Raw genomic sequence first — 20,569 nt, forward strand, 5'->3', positions numbered from 1 at the left:
GTTGACATCTGTTCCCAAGCTAAATGTATCTCATTTAAAACTACTCTTTTTAATTATTTATTGATCTTGAAAATGTTTAAAGTTTATCTCTTTCTTCTTTTATATACTTTATCGTACAGTATTGTTGTTTGCCAGAGGTTTAGAAATGACCACTTGATGTTTTGGGCTTTAGCCCATATCATCTCGAGTGGCACCCCCTGGTCAATATATGTTTATGTACAGTATTGTGACGAATGTTTAATAAATAAATGAATAAATAAGCAGGGACTTTCAAAGTACATCCACATAAAAAAATGAGTAAGTCACTGTATTCAGCTTCTTGTGTATTTGATCAAATTTCAACAAAAAATTATTAATGAGTTCTCCTTTAATTTGACATTAAAACTCCCTCCTCCTATTAATGACAAAGCAGGAAAAACATCTTTTGTTAGAATTAATGCCTGAGGGAAAACAGTCCATCTTTGTGACATACTCAATTCCACTGACGAACTCACTATAAATATATACAAGCTTAACATACACCTTGATAAAACAGAAATGGAAGTAGCGTGTATTTTTAGCAATTAAATCAACTCTCTATTGACATTAAAATTAATTTCAAGTAATCTATCTTCAACAAATTGGTCAAAAATATCTTTGTTTCTCTGTCGTTCACCTTAATGGAAATTCAGCAGAGGTGGGATGGGAATCATATAGCTACCGGTCCTGGGTTTGTGAGAGTGCTTGTGTTTAAAAACTATGGGGTATAAAGAGACCAATTTAATACTTTTTCTATTACTTCAGATTCATTAGAGGCAGTTTTATATTACTTTTTGTTTGGTATACCCTCTATAAATATTATGAAATAATAATTAAACAATGCCATGGCACTTATAATACCTGTGTTCTCTATTTTAATAGTAAGCTGCACTGATACTAACAACAGTAACATTACAACTTGCCTTGTATTTCACAGATATCAAGAGATGCAATTTATAATACTATACAGTAGGGGTGGCACCAGTCATTGAGAGCTAGCCCACCCGTCATGGAGAAAAACCAAAATTTGTTGGGGAGAAAAAAATGTATATATTTTCGACATATAAGTAGATTTTAATATTGATTAAATAAGCCTTTGAAACCCCTTGTCATATTTTAAGCAGGTTCGCACCCTGGACCACTTTCAAGGGATTTTGAGCGATGCCCGACTACACCAACTTTGCTCTTGTCAGGGATATAGGTCAATGTCCCAGTGCCACCCCTGTCCTAGGCCTACAGTAGTAGCAAGTAGGAGATGCAAAAGCACATTCTACAATTTATAAACTAAGTTAACTCAAAACAAAATTCAAATAGGTTTTGATAACATCCAGAAAGAGAAATATATATATATTTTTTAATTAACAGAGGAAAGAAATATACACACAAAGAATTACAGAAATATATTCACTGCTTTTAAATTCAGCAAACACCATATTTGACAAGTTTAAGCAATTACAGTAGACAACAGTGAGGAATCACAAAAACGTGGAGTGTCTAAATAAAATGGTAATTCTCACCTTCTTGCGTGATGCAGATAGAGCCGCTACCCATACCGACCCGAAGGGCGTCCACGCCGGCTGCAATCAAGGTCTTAGCCTGGGAGGTGGTTACCACTGAGAAACAGAAAAAGATTTTACAAATTGTGGTTCATTTTTCAGATATCCTTGTAATTATCCCTAGTATAGTCATCAACATAAAAAAATATCACTTTTTAAAATATAAAAACTTTACAATAATTATTAACACTACAGCTACTTGCACAGCCATTAACAACAACTACTACAACCATTATTCATCACTACTTATTACTATTATTATTATCACGACCACAACCACACTCACCCTGTCTAACATCACCATCATCACCACTATCTGGACAAGTATCATCAAACCAATCACCATCACAATACCTAATACCACAACCATCATCAGCATCACCTCTGCCAGTATCATCACATTACATCACCACCAACCAAACAGACACCATCACAGAAAGCAACAACACTACAAACACAATCACAGAAATTAATAACTCTAACAAGCACTATACTACTACTATCATAATCATCACCATTATTATCACAATAACAATTACCATAAAAACCAACACAACAAAATTCATCATCACCAATAAATACCATTATCATCATTATCACCACCATAACAATCACCATCACAGAAACCAACAACTCTACAACCACTATAAGCACCACTTACTGTCATCACCATACCATAACAACAACAATCAGTATAACAACAACCAACAACACAGCCAACACCATCATCACCACCAATACCATTTTCATCACTATCGCACACAACACCAATCACCATAACAACAACCAACAACTCTACAACCACTATCACCACCACTACCATCACCACTATCATAAAACCCATCTCCATCAACAATACAGCCACAACCATCATCACCACCAATGCCATTATCATCACTATCACCATCATATCAATAACCATCACAGAAACCAATTACTATACAACCAATATAAGCACCACACTACCATCACTATTATCATAAAACCAGTACCCATCAACAACTAACAATACAGCCACAACCATCATCACCACCAATGCCATTTTCATCACTATCACCATCATATCAATAACCTTCACAGAAACCAATAACACTACAACCACTATCACCACTGCTACCATCACCACTATCATAAAACCCGTCACCACTACCATCACCACAAAACCTGTCACCATCAACAACTAACAATACAGCCACAACCATCATCACCACTACTATTAACATACACTCTAAACACCATTAACAGCATCACTATTACAGACACCAACAGCCTTTCCATTACCATCCCAACTGCTATCACCACCACCAGTAGCGGACATACAACTCACCATTCCCACCGACAACCTGAAGGTCGGAATACTTTTGTTTGATATATTTTATCAAGTTGATCTGGTAGATCGAGTTTCCTTGCGACGAATCCTTGAGAGACAAAATAATAACACAATAAAAAACAGACAATATTCAAATAATTAATTATCAAATAAATTATTACATTATCTTTAGTGATTTAGGCTCATAGGATTATTAATTGGTAGTAGTGAATATTTAGAGGTTGTGTGGCACAGCAGGTATGGTGTTAGGTTTTCATTTGTGAGGTTGTGGGTTCGAGACCCATGTTGGGCACACTGCTTTGTCTTTTAGGCAAGGCACTGTATCTATGCGTCTCGTCACTTACTAGTCTAAACAGGTACCTGACAATGGCGAATGATTCGTACATCATTCATAATTTTATTTATCTCAATTATAAGATTGTAGTTAATTAACAAAGGGAAAATTTTCCCTACACTGTACATGTGCCAGCTACTAGGCAGCACAAATGTCTTACAAAAATAGTGTCAATTTACAGTTAGTTTACAATGCAAACATAAACACTATATGCTTTTTTACACATAAAACCGTAAGCTTTTGAGAATGGAGATGTGTTTAGTCATGATGAACAAGACAGGAATTGAACCCAGGACCCTAGAACTGGAAGGTACAGTATACGTCCTACTCCTAACCACTAAAAAATGAATGTAAAAATTAAGATAATCAATTACAAATCTAAAATTAGGTCAGGATGCGCCCCGATTGCAATTGAACAGGAAGTTGTAACAATAGACCAATTGATGGTAGAAAAAGCACTTTGTGCAAACCATATTGAAAATGAGTTACACTGTTTTACAGAATTTCTAATATACTGTACAATGATATCTGATCCCACTTAATTATGTTGCCCAAATCAACCCATCCTTTGCAGATCTTATATGTCATAAATTAAATTTTTTATGAGTGATGTCAACCACTGTTATAGGGTAGCTAAATTTTTGTAATCAAATCCTCTCTGTCTGTCAGTCTACTGTGTTTAATAAAGTAATATTTTAAGGAATGTTTGTCTATTGTGTTTAATTAATTTTTAAGATCGTGTATTTTGCATGTTTCTAACATGTTCAGTTTCACTCATAAGCCAGAATTGGCTGGTCTCTGCTTTGGTGGAGTGCGAAAAGAACTACATAAAGAAGTTTGTTACTTTCATTCAATCTTATTTGAGAAAATGAACACAATGTTAATAGACAAAATCTAGAAATGAATATTTAAGTATCAAGTTAAATATAATATTTGGTGTAATATCTTAATCATAAAAACTATATTAAATATTAACTTATTTTTGTGTTTTATATGTATTGTCATGAAGAAAAAAGTTTATAAATAAAGTTTACCAATACAACAACATCAACGCCAGCATTGACCAACATGTCCAAACGGTCTTTATCATCTTCTCTCGTTCCAATAGCAGCTCCGACTAGAAGCTGTTTATGTTCGTCTTTTGAAGCAAGAGGAAATTCACGATGCTTTTTCAAATCCGTTCGCGAGATCAGCGAAACCAGTTCATCTTTTTCATTGACTATCGGTAATTTCCCTACAAATAACAACAGGATATATTAATAATTATTGCAATATATTCAACATGAAGACAATCACTTTTTTTTTTGTATACTATCAAAATAAATTGCACTGATGTTGAATTATTTTCCACTTTGTTTCAGGCAGATTGGATATAAGCCATCGAAAAGGGGTCTCAATTAGAAAAACAAGGAGAGCAGCGATGGGAATTGAACCGGGGACCTAAAGATCTCCACGGTTCAGCACACACACAGTGCCTATGACCAGCCAACTAAGCTGGTTGTTCTCGAAAATAACCCATCTCCTGCAAATTCATATTTGCATGTTTTCTCTACTTTATTATCAATTATCCAACTGAAGTCAGTGACGATGGGTAGGCTTATCATCACCGTGCGCAGCAAAATAAAATGTGTAATACAATCGTTGCCAGCACGAGTATTCTCATTCCACAGGGTGTAGGAATGACTATACTGTACTGGTCAAAACCAGGGTAGCATTCTAGCATTTATTACTTCATTGTTATACATTGTAGAACTACAGACTGATAGTTCAGGGAAGATTCATTTAGACGACAAACGTATACTTTCCCACCAATTTATTTGGACACGCCATTTTGATGATATGACTTGATAATAGTATGTTTGTGCATGTATACTTGTATTGGCACATGGGATAAAACCTAAAAAAAGGTCTGGCAGTTAACATGTTAAAGAAAGCTCATTTTACCCAGACCTCCTAGAAGTGACCACTTCAAACTTAGGACCCCCTGCTTTTAATTGGAATAGATCTTGATTTTTAGGCTAAAAAAAAAATCATTCAATTTTAACCAAAGATTACTGTTATATAAAGGCCTCACAAATAGCAATCAGAAACCCCTTGCAATATTAAAGATATTAACCATGTAATGGATGATGCTTGCAAGGTCTTTTGTTAAGCGACCTCATGCAGGGAAGCCTTATGACGTAAATGTATGTCAGGAAATGTTTAATTTGAGCATGTAGAATCAAATGTTTGATTGCCAAGACTCAACAATTATTTATTAATAATTTATTTAAAATAAATATTCTGTATGAATTTGAACCTTACTTCTTTAAGATAAATGAGATCCTCATAACTAATCAGGCAGACATAGGCTAAAAACAATCATTTAGTTGTAATATAACACTATTTTTATATAAAGACCTCACACATGGCAATCAGAATCGGAATATTAAAGATATTAACAAAGTAATGAACGATGCTTTCATGTGTTTTTGTTATTAAGCGACCTCCTGCTGGGAAGCCTTACTGTATGTCAGGAACGTTTAGCATATAGAATCAAATGTTTGATTGTCAATGACTCAACAATTATTTACTAATTATTTATTTAAAATAAATATTCTAATAAATTTGAACCTTACTTCTCTAATATTTTAAAACATCGGCTCCATTTTGCAGGCTAGATGTACCTGCCTAAAGTCATATAAAATCCCAATCCCAAGCTGTATAGAGTATGTAAGTTTTACTTTTTTAATTAGAATATCTTATTTGTGTATACATTTTTTTAAACCCAAAAAACCCTGTCATTTTTTCTTGTTTCGATAGTGTTTATTTCATATTTATTTATATGAGATATTGTTATACAAATTATTTATTTAAAATAAATATTCTAAATGAATTTGAACCTTAATTCTCTAATATTTTAAAACTCGGGTCCATTTTGCAGGCTAGATGTACCGGCCTAAAGTCATATTAAATCCCAATCCCAAGCTGTATAGTGTATGTAAGTTTTACTTTTGTTTTTTAATTAGAATATCTTATTTGTGTATACATTTTTTTAAACCCAAAAAAGCCTGTCATTTTTTCTTGTTTCGATAGTGTTTATTTCATATTTATTTATATGAGACATTGTTATACTAATTATTTATTTTAAATAAATATTCTAAATGAAATTGAACCTTACTTCTCTAATATTTTAAAACTCGGGTCCATTTTGCAGGCTAGATGTACCTGCCTAAAGTCATATTAAATCCCAATCCCAAGCTATATAGATTATGTAAATTTTACTTTTGTTTTTTAAGTGGAATATCTTATTTGTTTACACATTTTTTTAAACCAAAAAAGACCTGTCATTTTTCTTGTTTCGATAGTGTTCATTTCATATTTATTTATATGAGACATTGTTATAAATGAATTTTTCATCAGCCTGAGATTTATGAGTAGACTAAAAACACAGCACAGTTGGAAAATAAAAGAAAAGTTATCAGTATTGAAAAACGTGAGACCTCATACCTTTCTTTGACTTTTGGAGCATATCGTTTGCTTCCTTGAGTTTGATGCCCGAGGACGCAACAGTCAATAGTTCCCGCGGCGTCATCACTTCATTTAGCTTCACTTTGTACTGTTCGCGAGACAAGAAGTCGATATCGCGCGCTGTCACAATACCGAGAAGTTTACCACCCATTTGACCATTCTCTGTGATGGGGATGCCTACAGATGAATAAATAAATGTGTTATTGTGAATATGGTAAAGCAAAAAAAAAAATATACAGCAGTTGTGCCATAGAGGGCATACCTCTGCCCTGTTTGTGTGACATTGACCTTGTCCTTTAAACCGTTCTTCAAAGAATTTGATCTCTTTCTTTTGATCACTATGTACCATTCCACTAAAGTCAGGCACTCCCTGCATCGTACATCTGTCGCACGAGCGTTTTAGCATTGCGTTCTTTATGGAATTGCGTCGACCGGCGACCGTTGGGGGCGCAAATAGTGCCTGGCTTAAAGATGATCCATTTCTTAGTTTTTGCATAATCCTGCTAACAGACAGTAACACATAACCTCCTTTGGGGTGGTAAATATACCCACACCGGTACGTGTTGATGTACAAATATATTAAAGGCAAGACTTTTTTTAAACCTTTAGTGAACCCACCGTCCACTAATAATGATAATTTCAAATAAAAATAAACTTTAATTTTTTTGCTAATTAGCGCACCCTTCGCCACAAAAAATGTAAATTTGAGAAAAAATAAGTTTTTCTTTATTTTTATTGTGCCCACCGCTGCCTTGAAATCGCCAAAATTAAGATATGCATGTTTCTTCCTTTATATATATATTTAATGTATTTAACCATCACATACACTGTTTACATTCAACAGTCAACATTTTATTTTTATTTTTCCCTTGTTTTTGGCAAAACCGTTTGCTAAATAAGACAAAATTTTATTATTTTTTCCGCCCTACGTAGATTAAATTTTTATATGTACGTGCAGTGTTAGTGTTTCTTCAATGGATAAGCATCTTCTTTCCAATCTCTTAAGCTGAAAGGTCAAGCAAAAGGTCAGCTCAATCATGTTCTACTTATTCTCAGTAAGGAAATTTGCCAACCAATTAAATTCTCTAGAATTTCTTCACATGCATTAACAGCACTGCAATTTCCATCTTCCCCAGAAAATGATTAATAGAAACCTTAATTGTTTTTGTCAGTGTCTCTGATGTGATTTGTCTATCTCAGATATGCAGCCAACATAATGTAAACAAAAAAGCTAGAGCCGATCGCTTTAAATATGAAACAAATGTGTTTCTCAATTTATTTCTAGCAAAGATATTGCTTCTTTTTGCAAATAAATTTCAAAACTAAGCAAGACAAGAGTGAGAAATTATCTCATCCCACGACAATAAAAAAGGGTGGAGTATTTGAAAAATTATTGTCAGAAAGGGTACATACTGTATTTTCACCTTCAGAACCAAATACTGCACATACAAGCTGTTGAATGATTGAATTTATTCGGAAAATCACATAAAATACAAGAACAAGAAAATTTAAGAATAATATACAATGATTGTGAAATTCCTAGGGAAACGCAAGAAAGCCAAAAAGACAATATTTCCGTTGAGGTCCCTACATAAAAAACAAAGACGACAGAAGAAACAAAATCGATTCCTATAAAATTGAGTGAATAAAAGGTATGGATTAAAAATTTCTTAATATTAAATTGTGTGCATAAAAGATAATACCAAGAAATTGTCTATCTGCTCAAGTTAGTATTTATTGTGGTTTTCTACTGTTCTTATGAGTTTGAACCGTGGATTTAGTTTGCAGTGCGTCCTTTACCTGAAAAACCATTCCTTGCCTTTGCCGAGAAAACGTCAGCCACTGTGTTGTCAGGTCCCATCACTACAGGATCTAAGATGAAGCCTTGCTCGTATTTCTGCAAACATATGAAACAAAAAAATTAATGTTATGTAAGCAAGCTACAGTACTTGGGAGGTGGGATGTGGGGGGTAATCATGTAGTTAAACCAAGTAGTTAAAAATCACGTCAAATCGTTTTTTGTGTGAATTAGTGCCCCTCAATTGATCATCCGCCAACATCATCTTTGGCACCCAAGCACCCGCATTCCAAGATTTCTACAGTAGATACGCCACTGATTACAATCTACAAATAAGCTAAAAAAAAAGAGACCCCTCCAATTAAAGAGCACCTTCAATTAAAGACCATTTTTCTGTGATCCCAAATTTCCAGATGTCTTAACTTTATTATTCTAATAATAGAGACCAAAGCTGCTAAAGTGGTCCCAGAATTGGTCTTTAATTGGAGGATGATCTCTAAGTAATAATTGATAAATTAATTAATTTTTCATTGACTAACTACCATATTTCATGCTTCCATGCTATTCTTTCTATATAATTACAGTCTTATACACATCTAGATGTGTATAAGAGACAGCCTTTGGGGTGGTAAATATACCCAGACTCAAAGTAGTTGCAGAAGCCTTAAATGAGAGAGAACTTATCCCAACCCATGTTGGTGGCACAAGATGGGTGCCGCATGTCGAAAGGGCACTGAAACAGCTCATTAATGGGTACGAACCTTTACTGTCACACCTACATCAGGTAATGTTCACTTTGTTTTATACCTGTCTCTTATACACATCTAGATGTGTATAAGAGACAGCCACTGATTACAATCTACAAATAAGCTAAAAAAAAAGAGACCCCTCCAATTAAAGAGCACCTTCAATTAAAGACCATTTTTCTGTGATCCCAAATTTCCAGATGTCTTAACTTTATTATTCTAATAATAGAGACCAAAGCTGCTAAAGTGGTCCCAGAATTGGTCTTTAATTGGAGGATGATCTCTAAGTAATAATTGATAAATTAATTAATTTTTCATTGACTACCATATTTTATGCTTCCAGTCTAGTGTATTTTGGGTTGGGGGTTATTAAGAAATCAGTTTGTTAGTTAGCGGGAGTGCGGGTGAAGGGAGGGTCAATAACTGCATAGTCTTTGTGTGAATCCCAGCATCAAAGCGCTTTTATTGGCTCGCTATGTCTAGCATTTTATCAGGTGGAAGATATTCTATAGATACTAGTTGGCAGATAAGAAGCTGATTACCACTTAATAGGAGCAACATCCATTCACCACTGTCCGACAACCTCACATTCCTTTAGGAACATGTGACTGTGCAGCGCGGGAGCTTGTGTCTGTCGCAGGCAAGCCATTTAACAATGCTTTTGTAAATATATCAAATAAAATTTTGGGGTTGAGCATTGTAAGTAAAATAAAATTATCCATTATTTAACTTTTAACAATTAATCATCAAAATCAGTTATGGTGTAAAAAATAGATCCTTTATGTACAGTAGTGTTTTATACTTGCTTATACCTTTACTTTTCGGACTTCATTAGATTGGAATTCTGGGGTACAGTTATGATGGATTATTCCAATGCCACCACAGAGCTGAAAAAGAAAAAAAAAAAAAATTCAAATTAGATTTTTTTTTTCAAGCTTCCAGAAAGTCATAACATCAATTATTCATCATCAATCGAGCTACTGTACTGTAACGAAAATTCAAAGAAGCTGAAATTAGTTTAAAAATGAAATGAACCTGATAACGAAATGTTTTAGCAGACAACACTATGTAGTTAATAACTAATCTACATATCTACATAAATGAAACGTGATGATTATTATTATTTCATTTTTATAGCTCCATGATCATGATTGGAATTTCCTTGGCTAGATTCCACTAAAAAGTACACAACATTGTAGTAACCAGGGCTCGATATAGTACTAGCCCGGCATCAATGTCTAGTGAAAAACGCTCCGGGCTAGCCTATTCACCTCCTCATGTTGCCCGGTGGTCTAGTGAAAAATTCCTCTTTAAATACGTAGTGCGTAGGCCTAGGACTATGGCATAGCCAAGGCGACAGGCTTACCTTCGTCGGTTATTGTACTGTAATCTCAACTATTTAAATTACAAATTACAATTATAAACCTTGCATCAGAAACAAATTATGAATTTAGGGCCTATTCTAATAGTAGTAGTATTTGCGTGGTGGTGTACGACGTCAACGAATTGTATGTTTACACTGTTGGTGGGGCTGTATTCGATTAAATCCTTTTTCGCCAACCATACTGCACTGCTAGAAAATATATATTAAGACAATGCTCAACCAGAAAATCGTTTCAACAAAACGTACTGTACCAATCGAACACTGCCAATGATGTTTACCGCAATTAAAAATTTCGTAGTCTACAATCTGTCGTTTATGAAATTGACTTGCATGCAACAATGAATGATTTATCGTACAGCCGCTTAATAGCGTCTGGTAAATTAAGGTTTTTTTCTACATCGAGCGGCAAAGAAAGAAGAAACAGCAACATGTGGAATTTTCTTCCAAATGTAAAGAATCCCAACGAGGCGAAAAATGAGCCGAAAAGAACGTACGACCAAAGGTATGATAAGAATAAAAGACAACGAGTTTATAGAGAAGAGTGGGAAAGAGAGTTTAAGTGGTTGGGATATTATGAAAAGGAAAATGTGATGTTTTGTAAGGTCTGCCGCACGGGTAAGCATAGGCCTATAGCGACAAAGCCAATCTATTCCTAAAGGAAACGTCCAATTTTTTTATTGATTCCATAAAATCGCATATTACAAATCAGAGGCTCACAATATAGCGATTGCAGAATCGTCTGCAATTCGTATGCAAGCAGGCTCAAGTAAGGCTGAAAGAATGTAAAAAGGCATGAATGAGGCTGTTATCAACAGACTGGTGATCCTTTTCCGTAATGCACACGCTATCCCTAGCCACTGTCGCCCATTTACCGACCATCTTTGAATGGCCGAGCTGGATGCCGCCAAAGGACTCGATGTTGGAACATCTTACCGGACGGACAAGTCGGCCCAGTAGTTCATACATTTTATTGCTGAGGTAATTATTTACTATTCTATTGAAATATACAAAATAAATATAAACACTGTTTACGGTGCGTACATTAAATAATAATATAAAAAAGACTACCTGTACTCCTTCCTTCCTACCTACTATGATGATGTATAGATGTATATCTGTCCATGAATGATTTTGTTGTTATTCATATGAATCAAAAATAAACATATAGAACTTTTTATAAAATAATAGACCGATCCTAGAATAGAAAATTGGTTGTATACAGAAGAAATTTATGTAGTCTACAAGTGAGGGGCATTGTTTGACAGACAGCACAAAAACTTCTTAACATTTAGGATAGAGTTGTAGTAGTATGTTAATATTAGCATAACTCTTCTATAGTATAAATTTACTTTTCTATTATATTTTTCTATTATTTTTGTTTCTTTTCAAAGGCTGAAAGACGCTTCAGAGAGTCTTGGACAAAGTTAATTACATATCGGTCATATCAGATGGAACAACAGATTTATCTGTAACAGAAGCTGAAATCGTCGACATACAGATCTAGTTGGGATTAAATATGTGAAAACAGCCAATGCAGAATCAATCAAGGAGGCCATCATTTGCTGTCTTAGTACAGAGCTGAAGATTGATGCAACAGTACTTCAAAATAAACTAATTGGCTTTGGTAGTGATGGGGTGTCAGTCATGCTGGGGAAAAACAACGGTGTGTCGAAGCTTATGAAAGATGAATACCCAGCTCTGCATGCAGTCGTTCATTGCACAGCTCATAGACTTGAACTAGCTTTCAAAGATGCTGCAAAACAAGTGCCACTGTACGTATCAATCAGTACTCTGCTTCTGAATCTCTACTTATCCTATAAGAACAGTTCCAAAAACAGGAGCGGACTCAAAGTAGCTGCAGAAGCCTTAAATGAGAGAGCACTTATCCCAACCCGTGTTGGTAGCACGAGATGGGTGCCACATGTCGAAAGGGCACAGAAACAGCTCATTAATGGGTACGAACCTTTACTGTCACACCTACATCAGGTAATGTTCACTTTGTTTTATACTGTGTTTACATTTTCCAGCTTAAAATGTATTGTGAGACTACAGTAATATATTGAATCAATACCTCCTTTTATTTATAATTGAAAACTAATTAAATGCATTTATTTAATTATACTATTCCCAGTTGGAGGTACAAAGAGGGGTTACTGTCGAGGCTCAAGCAAAGGCCAAGAACTTCCGAAAGCAGCTATGCAGGAAAGACATTGTGCTATTTGCACATGTTTTGCTTGACACAGTTCAGCCATATGGTTCAGCTGCTTTCAAAAGTTTCATTCACTTCTCAACAGGCAAGTTCCACAGTGGCCGATGTTGCAGCAACCATTGATTCTGTAGCGGCAGTTCTGTCTGACTATGAAACAAAGTAAGGTTTTAATTATCTTTTAATTACAACTTAAGTCAAAAACTCTGATTTCCGTGTGTTTTGTGATAAATATCAAAGCCAATTTTAATTCATCTTGTTTGTTTTAATCATTTATCTCCTGACCAAAACTGAAGAAGAAATTTAAGTTTATTTTATTGTTTTTCTGAAGGAAGATGATACCTAAGCTGGAAGCCTTGCAAGGGGAAGCAGGCTTCAAAGGAGAACACCTAGTTGGACCTGAAAACATAGAAAATTCTACAGTGAAAATTCTTCAGGCTATCCAGTCCTCACTCAGTGGAAGATTTTCTGACATGCAAGATGGTATACTTCATGCTCTTAGGATATCCAGTTTTAAGTTTTGGCCTGCGAAGATAAACGAAACATAAGGTATTGTGAGAACATTTAATGTACAGTATTATGACAAAATAAAATGTATTGCTAATTTCAATATCCAACATTATGCTTCACTGTTACACCTAATTAAGTATTCATTGTTATTTTAAAAAGGGTTTGGCGATGAAGAGTTGCGTCTTCTTGCACATCAGTTTGAGCCAGCCCTAAAAGCTGAAAATGTAGCCTTGGACGAGCTACAAACCGAGTCTAATTTGTTGAAGAAAAGTGTGTGCAAGGCACTGTCTTCCACTTATACTGTACTTCCAATTAAATTATATATTGTACTGTACTCTAATTTACTCTATAATATAACATAACTATTAATGTAATCGTTTACTCAAATTTCGTTTTCATTTAGGTTGTTTTTTACTTTCAGGTACCGAACTATAAACCAGGCTAAATGGGAAGAAATACTTCCTTCATTGAATGATGAATTGTCCAGTATTTCCTCATTTATGGGCTTGTTACTGGCTATTCCAGCTAGTTCTGCAGAGGCAGAAAGGGGTTTCAGCAAGATGAAATGTATAAAGACAAAGTATCGTACATCTCTCAAAGAAGATCAAGTGACGGACCAAATGATCGTAATGATGCAATCATCTCCAATCAGTGAATATGATCCAATGCCAGCAATTCATTTGTGGAACAGTGGTGTAACAAGACGTTTCAAAAAATCTGCTGTTGATGATCTGTTACAAGAAGCATTAGATGAAGATCTACCATACAATGAAGACGATAACAGTGTAGTTGATGATTCTGACTCTTCAAATGATGAAATTGAATCCGATTCTGACTTCTGAATATTCCATGCAGAGATGTAGTTTTTCAACATAGTGTAAATCTAATTGCATGCTCCTCCACCCACTATTATGTAACCCTTTGCCCACCCTTAAAATAGAGTTTAACAGAACCGAAAGAAATGTGAAATACAGTTTCAGTCATGAAATATTGCACTTTTACCTACGCGCAGGCTTTGTAGATACATCGTAGCCTGAAATAAACAATCTAACCTGCGCGCAGGCTTCGTAGCCTGATATGAACAATCTAAGCATGGAGGTATAAAAATAGAAGGAGAAACAACCCTTTGTACTTAAACTGAGTTGCCGACACATTAAAAAAAACCCATTAACCTCGGTATCGCACATCATTTTCAATACCCTCAGGCAAGTATGCAAACGAACACATCCGAGGTCAACCATTCCTAGTTGGTCTGTCTGTCTCTTATACACATCTAGATGTGTATAAGAGACAGGTACAAAACGGTACCTACGAGCAGGCTACGAGTGGTTACGCGCAGATACAAAGCGATATTTCCTGCCTGTACTGTACTGTACAGTTTTAAGCTTTGTGTCAGTTCATGTTTTTGGTTAGTTGTATTTAATTTTACTTTCATTTGCAATTTCCTTTATAGATGCTTTAACAGAACAGAAAAAATTGTGAAGTACTGTAATATTAAACTTTGTGTCAGTTCATGTTTTTGGTTAGTTGTATTTAATTTTACATTCATTTGCAATTTCCTTATAGATGTTATCAGAACAGAAAAAAATTGTGAAGTACTGTTATTAAACTTTGTGTCAGTTCATGTTTTTGGTTAGTTGTATTTAAATTTACATTCATTTGCAATTTCCTTATAGATGTTATAACAGAACAGAAAAAATTGTGAAGTACTGTTATTAAACTTTGTGTCAGTTCATGTTTTTGGTTAGTTGTATTTAATTTTACATTCATTTGCAATTTCCTTATAGATGTTATAATAGAACAGAAAAAATTGTGAAGTACTGTTATTAAACTTTGTGTCAGTTCATGTTTTTGGTTAGTTGTATTTATGTTTACATTCATTTGCAATTTCCTTATGCTATAACAGAACAGAATGTGAAGTACTCACAGTATTAAAATTTGTGTCAGTTCATGTTTTTGGTTAGTTGTATTTATTTTTTTATGCATTTGCAATTTCCTTAAAGATGCTACTATATACGCATACTTGTACACATACAATTCATATTGTTTTTCCTGCATGAGGGAAAAAAAATGTCGCCGAAGAAAATACAGTCGGCTAGTAAAATAGTCTGCGGGCTAGTAGAATCTCTTGTAAAGTAGCCCAGTGGGCTAGCTACCAAAAAAAGTTAGGGCAAGCCCTGAGTAACCATAACCAATGAAGCTCATTAACTACAGTACTCAATCATATATATCCAAAAAAAATGAATTAGACAATGACATATTGGAATAAGGTGAGCGAAATCTAGTACATACAGTATGTATTTCCATTCAATCTTGATTGTGGATGTTGTACTATCATATGCATAATATGTCAATTCTAGAATAGGAAATTTCAAATGGTATGATAATGATATAGTAGGACTACTGATCTTACTATTTTTAAAGGGGCTTACAGTGAACATAAAAAAAAATACAGATCTCCTTCAAGGTTATGACCCAGAATTGAAAAGGCTTTGTGAACATTGTATGGATTAGATGGAAGAAAGAGGTTTTCCTTGAACTACCAATAAAAAGCCATGTATTATTCTATTCTTAAATTGTAATTCTTGTTGCTGTCCTACACATAGAACATACAAACTCGTATAATGCTCAGGTTATCCGTATCTTTGCTAAACTGTGGAGGGATGTCGCGGTCTAGCCCAATTATACAGTTCAGTAGTTACGTTATTTCACTCTAAACATAGAGAGTTTGCATTAAAATGACATGATATTATCAATTTCTGTCCACATAATACAGTTTTATATAACAAATCTGTGTAAATTTGTCCAACAATGGGCATTATGATAATGTAAAGTTTCTACAGTATGCATTAATATATGGGTAAAAATACATACTCTACTTATCAAAAAAAAAAAAAAAAAAAAAAAAAAAAAAAAAAAGGAAAAAAAAAAAAAAAAAAAAAAACAGATAGTGAAAAATATTAACAACATCAAGTTAGTTTAAAACCTAATTTAAAAGCAACATACTAATTGGTAGTTTAAAAAAAAAAAAAACAGATCAAATTTTATAGTAGAGTATAGTAGTTAGTTTTTGGTGATTGACAATTAAATCAACCAATCAATCAAATAAATACTTGTACCTTTAAAAACAATCAGTGGTAAAATATTAGACATTATTATGTACTGTAAACACATAATTAATAATAATTTAACTTCCCTCCCAATTTAGTAATAACAATTTGTAATTTTAGTAGCAATAATAATAAAAATTATTCTACTGTAGCAAGAGCCATAACAATAATATTCCACTCTTTATGCCGTAAATATTGCAGTTAATAATTAATAATAATCTCCAAATATTAGTATCAGCAACTAGTAATTTTAGTGGCAATAAACAACAATAACTATTATTTACAATAACAATAATAAAAATAATCTCCTTTTACACAGTGTAAAGTTGACATGCAAAAATAATCTTCTTGATGCAATATTCAACAGTACAAACAATAATGCAATGTAAATAAATTTGCTAATAGCGCATATAACGAAATCTCAATGAAATAAATCGGTATATTGAATATTAATTCTAATAGTAAATAAAAACGCGTAATTTTAATAGCAACCATAAAAACAATAAAAAATAGATTAGTAGCAATAGCATTAGCAATAACAAATAATATAGAGTACAATGATTCTACTCTTCGCATAATGCAAAAAAAATTCCAGGAAGCAAATTACAATACAAAAGAAGACAATAAATGTCCATTGCACGCATGAATAAGAATTTGGTACTGTATTTTAGGTTATATTAAGTTTAATACATGATTGACGGCAAGTACTTACTGCCATGACGATGGCCATGGATGATTCTGTGACGGTATCCATGGGCGACGAAACGAGCGGCGCCTTCAGGCTAATCCTCCTGGTCAATTTTGACGTTAAATCCTGCAGAAAGAAAGCATTAAAATATCATCTTACTTCTGTTTAAACATTAATTTCTCAAATTACTCTCTTCTTCACACAGGGTTGTTAATATCATCTGCATTTATACAGACAGGTACAGCAGGTGAACATTTTCTATACTGTACACAGTTTAGCAACTTTTAACTACTGTAGACACTCAGGCCTGGGAAAAAAAAATGTTTATGCCACCAACCATAAATAAAATTAAACAAACAAACAAAAATAATTATGAACCTTATGAAGGAAAGAGGATGGAGATTCTAGAACCGCAGCATCAGTTAACAATCTAGGGAGCTGGTCCTAGACACAAGGCAATCTGATGGCTACTGAGTGGAAAAATGCTATAGAGTGCTTGATGCTTGATGATGGAAGCACAAACGATCGTTATGTCTGGTAGGTATTGATTTCAATACCATCATGAACCTTCCTGCACCAGAACTTTAAAGCAAAAAATAATAAGCAATTTGTCCCCTTCTGACACACAAAGATGAAAAAGAAAGCAATGTAACCTCTCCTCAAAGCTCATCTGTCATCGATGTTGTTTAGAGCAAAACGAGTTGCTCTTCTATGGACTCCCTTCAAGCAGATCTGACAAAGTTTTTGTCCATGGAAACCAGGAGGATTGAGCATACTCCAGGCCAGGCAATACAAGGCATTTCCCCAGAGACAAAAATGCACTGGTCGGAGCATATCCAGCCACGCTCTAAACAAAACCAAGCATACGCTTAGCTTTGGAAACAATGGCATAGACATGGTCCACCCAGGTCAATTTTGAATTGAAAGTAACACCAAGGCTATTTACTGTAATGGTGGTCACCGGACTAATAAGAGAACCAGACAAAAAAATAGGAAGACAATTGTTTATTACGCGAGCGTGTGATATGTAGAACATTTGTCTTTAGAACGTTACAAGGCATGTGGTTAACTAAGTTGGTGCAGATCTGCTTAAAAGGTTGAGAGACTTGAGAAAAGGTTATAGGACTATAAATTAAGGTTCTTGATAAAATGCTTCCAGCACCAAATGTTATCTTTACACTGTAAAAACTTATCAGTTTTATTTTTTTTTTATTTTTTTCCCCCCTAAAATGCCTCTGCGACATTCATGATGCCTCCAACCGCTGGTCGTGCAGTCAAAACCTTTTTCCAGCCCTGTAATACAGTAGGCATACTCTATGCTGTGGTAGTGGAATTTCTTTGTAAAATGGAATGTGTTTTAATAGTAGGTTCATGGAATTTTTCTGTAGAATTGAAGGTTCATTTTCACAGGCATGCCTAGAGTACAGTGTGACTGTACAGTACAGTAGTTTTATATCAGGGAGTTGATTGGTCCTACGTTTTGACCGATGACCAATGGCTGATAGCCACTTGTCCGATAATGCACTACCTGTTTAGAGATATTTTGACCTAGTTTCTGCCTTATACATCATGGTCCTACTGTATACAGGAGCCTATTTTTCATTTTGAAAGATCAATTCAAAGGGCTGACATTTTGTTTTTTTTAAAAATAGCAACAATTTTTTTGTCATGCATCTAGATATCTAATTAACATTTGTTTCTTTAGTAGACTTTATGCCTAATTTTATGCAGCCTTTCCCTGGGAAAAGCCCCCGGTAACGGGTATGATTTTGCAAATTTTCTCAGACCAAAAACATCAATGTATCATTACTGTAGTATCAAAGTGAGGTCTACATTATATGGCCAATCAATCTTAAGGATTTACATCACATGATTAATCTATTTTTGAGGGATTAAATAAAGATCACAGGCTAATCAATACTTAAGATCGACATCACATGGCCAATTAATCTGATCTTAAGGATTTACATCACATGATCAATATACTGTAGGCTTATCTTAAAGCTAAATCAGATGTCTATCAAATCCTTTGATATACATCTGATGACCAATGAATGTTAAGGATTTACATCACATGACCAATGATGATTTAAATCAGACGTTGATCCAAATCTTCTGAATATAAATCCCATGGCAAATCAATTATATTAAGGGTTTAAAGTACATCACATGATCAATGTATTAATTTGGGACTAATCAATATATTGAAGATTGACATCCCATGGCCAATTAACTTGTGCAGAATCACATGATCAATTAATTTCCAGTAGCTTGAGGAGTCATCACTGACAATTATTATTTGCCAATTCTTTACTTGCAATCATACAAGCCTGCATGTTAACTTAGTTATGATAATGCTATTATGAGTAAACAGTATTCAAAAGATACTGACTGGTCTGTAACTATAGGCCTACTGTAAAAAAAAATGAAAACAGGATTCAAGCAAAGACAATTCACTGAATTTGGATTCCTGGTCACCTGACCTCCAGGTCAAAACAAACAAAAAATCAACATCAAAACCAACATTTAATTGGGTTCCTTGTAGATCCCTGTTCAATGCATAAGCCTATAATACATTCATCATTGAAGTTTAAATACAAATTTAAAGCTCAGATGTTTACATTATTAATTTTATGTAAAAAAAAAATACTGTGATAATGACATGCCCATATTTAGGTGTAATATGACATCATGACGCCAATATAAATGGGCACATCGCACAAATTTGTCATAAAATATGATAGTGTTGACACAGGATTTACTGAATTTTAAAACTCTGTTCACACTACAAAATTTTATGACAAAAAACTGTGATACGCCCATATTTGGGTGTAATGTGACATCATGACGCCAATTGGACACACACAAATTTGCCATCAAATTTAATACTGTAGTGTGAACAGAGATTAAGATTTAATTAATTTGAATACAAATATAAACTCCTGTTTACACTATCAACTTTTATGTGACAAAAAACTGTAATACACCCAAATCCGGGTGTACTGTACAGTATATGACATCATGATGCCAATACAAATGGGGCACACACAAGTTTGTCATGACATTTTTATTAATGTGTGGATAGAGCTACAGTATAGCATAAATGATTTAGTGAATTTAAAACTCTGTTCACAATCAAATATAAATTTAAAACTCTATTTACACTATCAAATAATATCAATTTAAAACTCTGTTCACACTATCAAATAATATCAATTTAAAACTCTGTTCACACTATCAAATAATATAAATTTAAAACTCTGTTCACACTATATAATATCAATTTAAAACTCTGTTCACACTATTAAATAATATCAATTTAAAACTCTGTTCACACTATCAAATAATATCAATTTAAACACTGTTACACACTATTAAA

The 20,569-nt window shown here is 34.0% G+C and overlaps 1 protein-coding gene across 5 annotated transcripts in view; it reads right to left on the reverse strand.

Annotated features, from left to right (window-relative positions):
- LOC117117835 (inosine-5'-monophosphate dehydrogenase 1a-like) overlaps window positions 1–20,569 on the reverse strand; it is a 41,263-nt gene that overhangs the window by 13,519 nt on the left and 7,175 nt on the right. For all 5 annotated transcript variants that reach the window (XM_033262307.1, XM_033262308.1, XM_033262304.1 and 2 more), the window contains exons 3-9: window positions 17,215–17,316; window positions 10,105–10,179; window positions 8,549–8,645; window positions 6,728–6,925; window positions 4,273–4,472; window positions 2,902–2,992; window positions 1,536–1,631 (exon numbers count right to left, since the gene is read on the reverse strand). In XM_033262307.1, coding sequence (XP_033118198.1) covers window positions 1,536–1,631; window positions 2,902–2,992; window positions 4,273–4,472; window positions 6,728–6,925; window positions 8,549–8,645; window positions 10,105–10,179; window positions 17,215–17,316 — 859 coding nt within the window. The remainder of the gene's footprint in view (window positions 1–1,535; window positions 1,632–2,901; window positions 2,993–4,272; window positions 4,473–6,727; window positions 6,926–8,548; window positions 8,646–10,104; window positions 10,180–17,214; window positions 17,317–20,569) is intronic.

This window comes from Anneissia japonica, unplaced genomic scaffold, assembly GCF_011630105.1.
Source record: "Anneissia japonica isolate Jap-2015-1 unplaced genomic scaffold, ASM1163010v1 scaffold288248_len282104_cov177, whole genome shotgun sequence".
NCBI classification, from domain to species: domain Eukaryota; kingdom Metazoa; phylum Echinodermata; class Crinoidea; order Comatulida; family Comatulidae; genus Anneissia; species Anneissia japonica.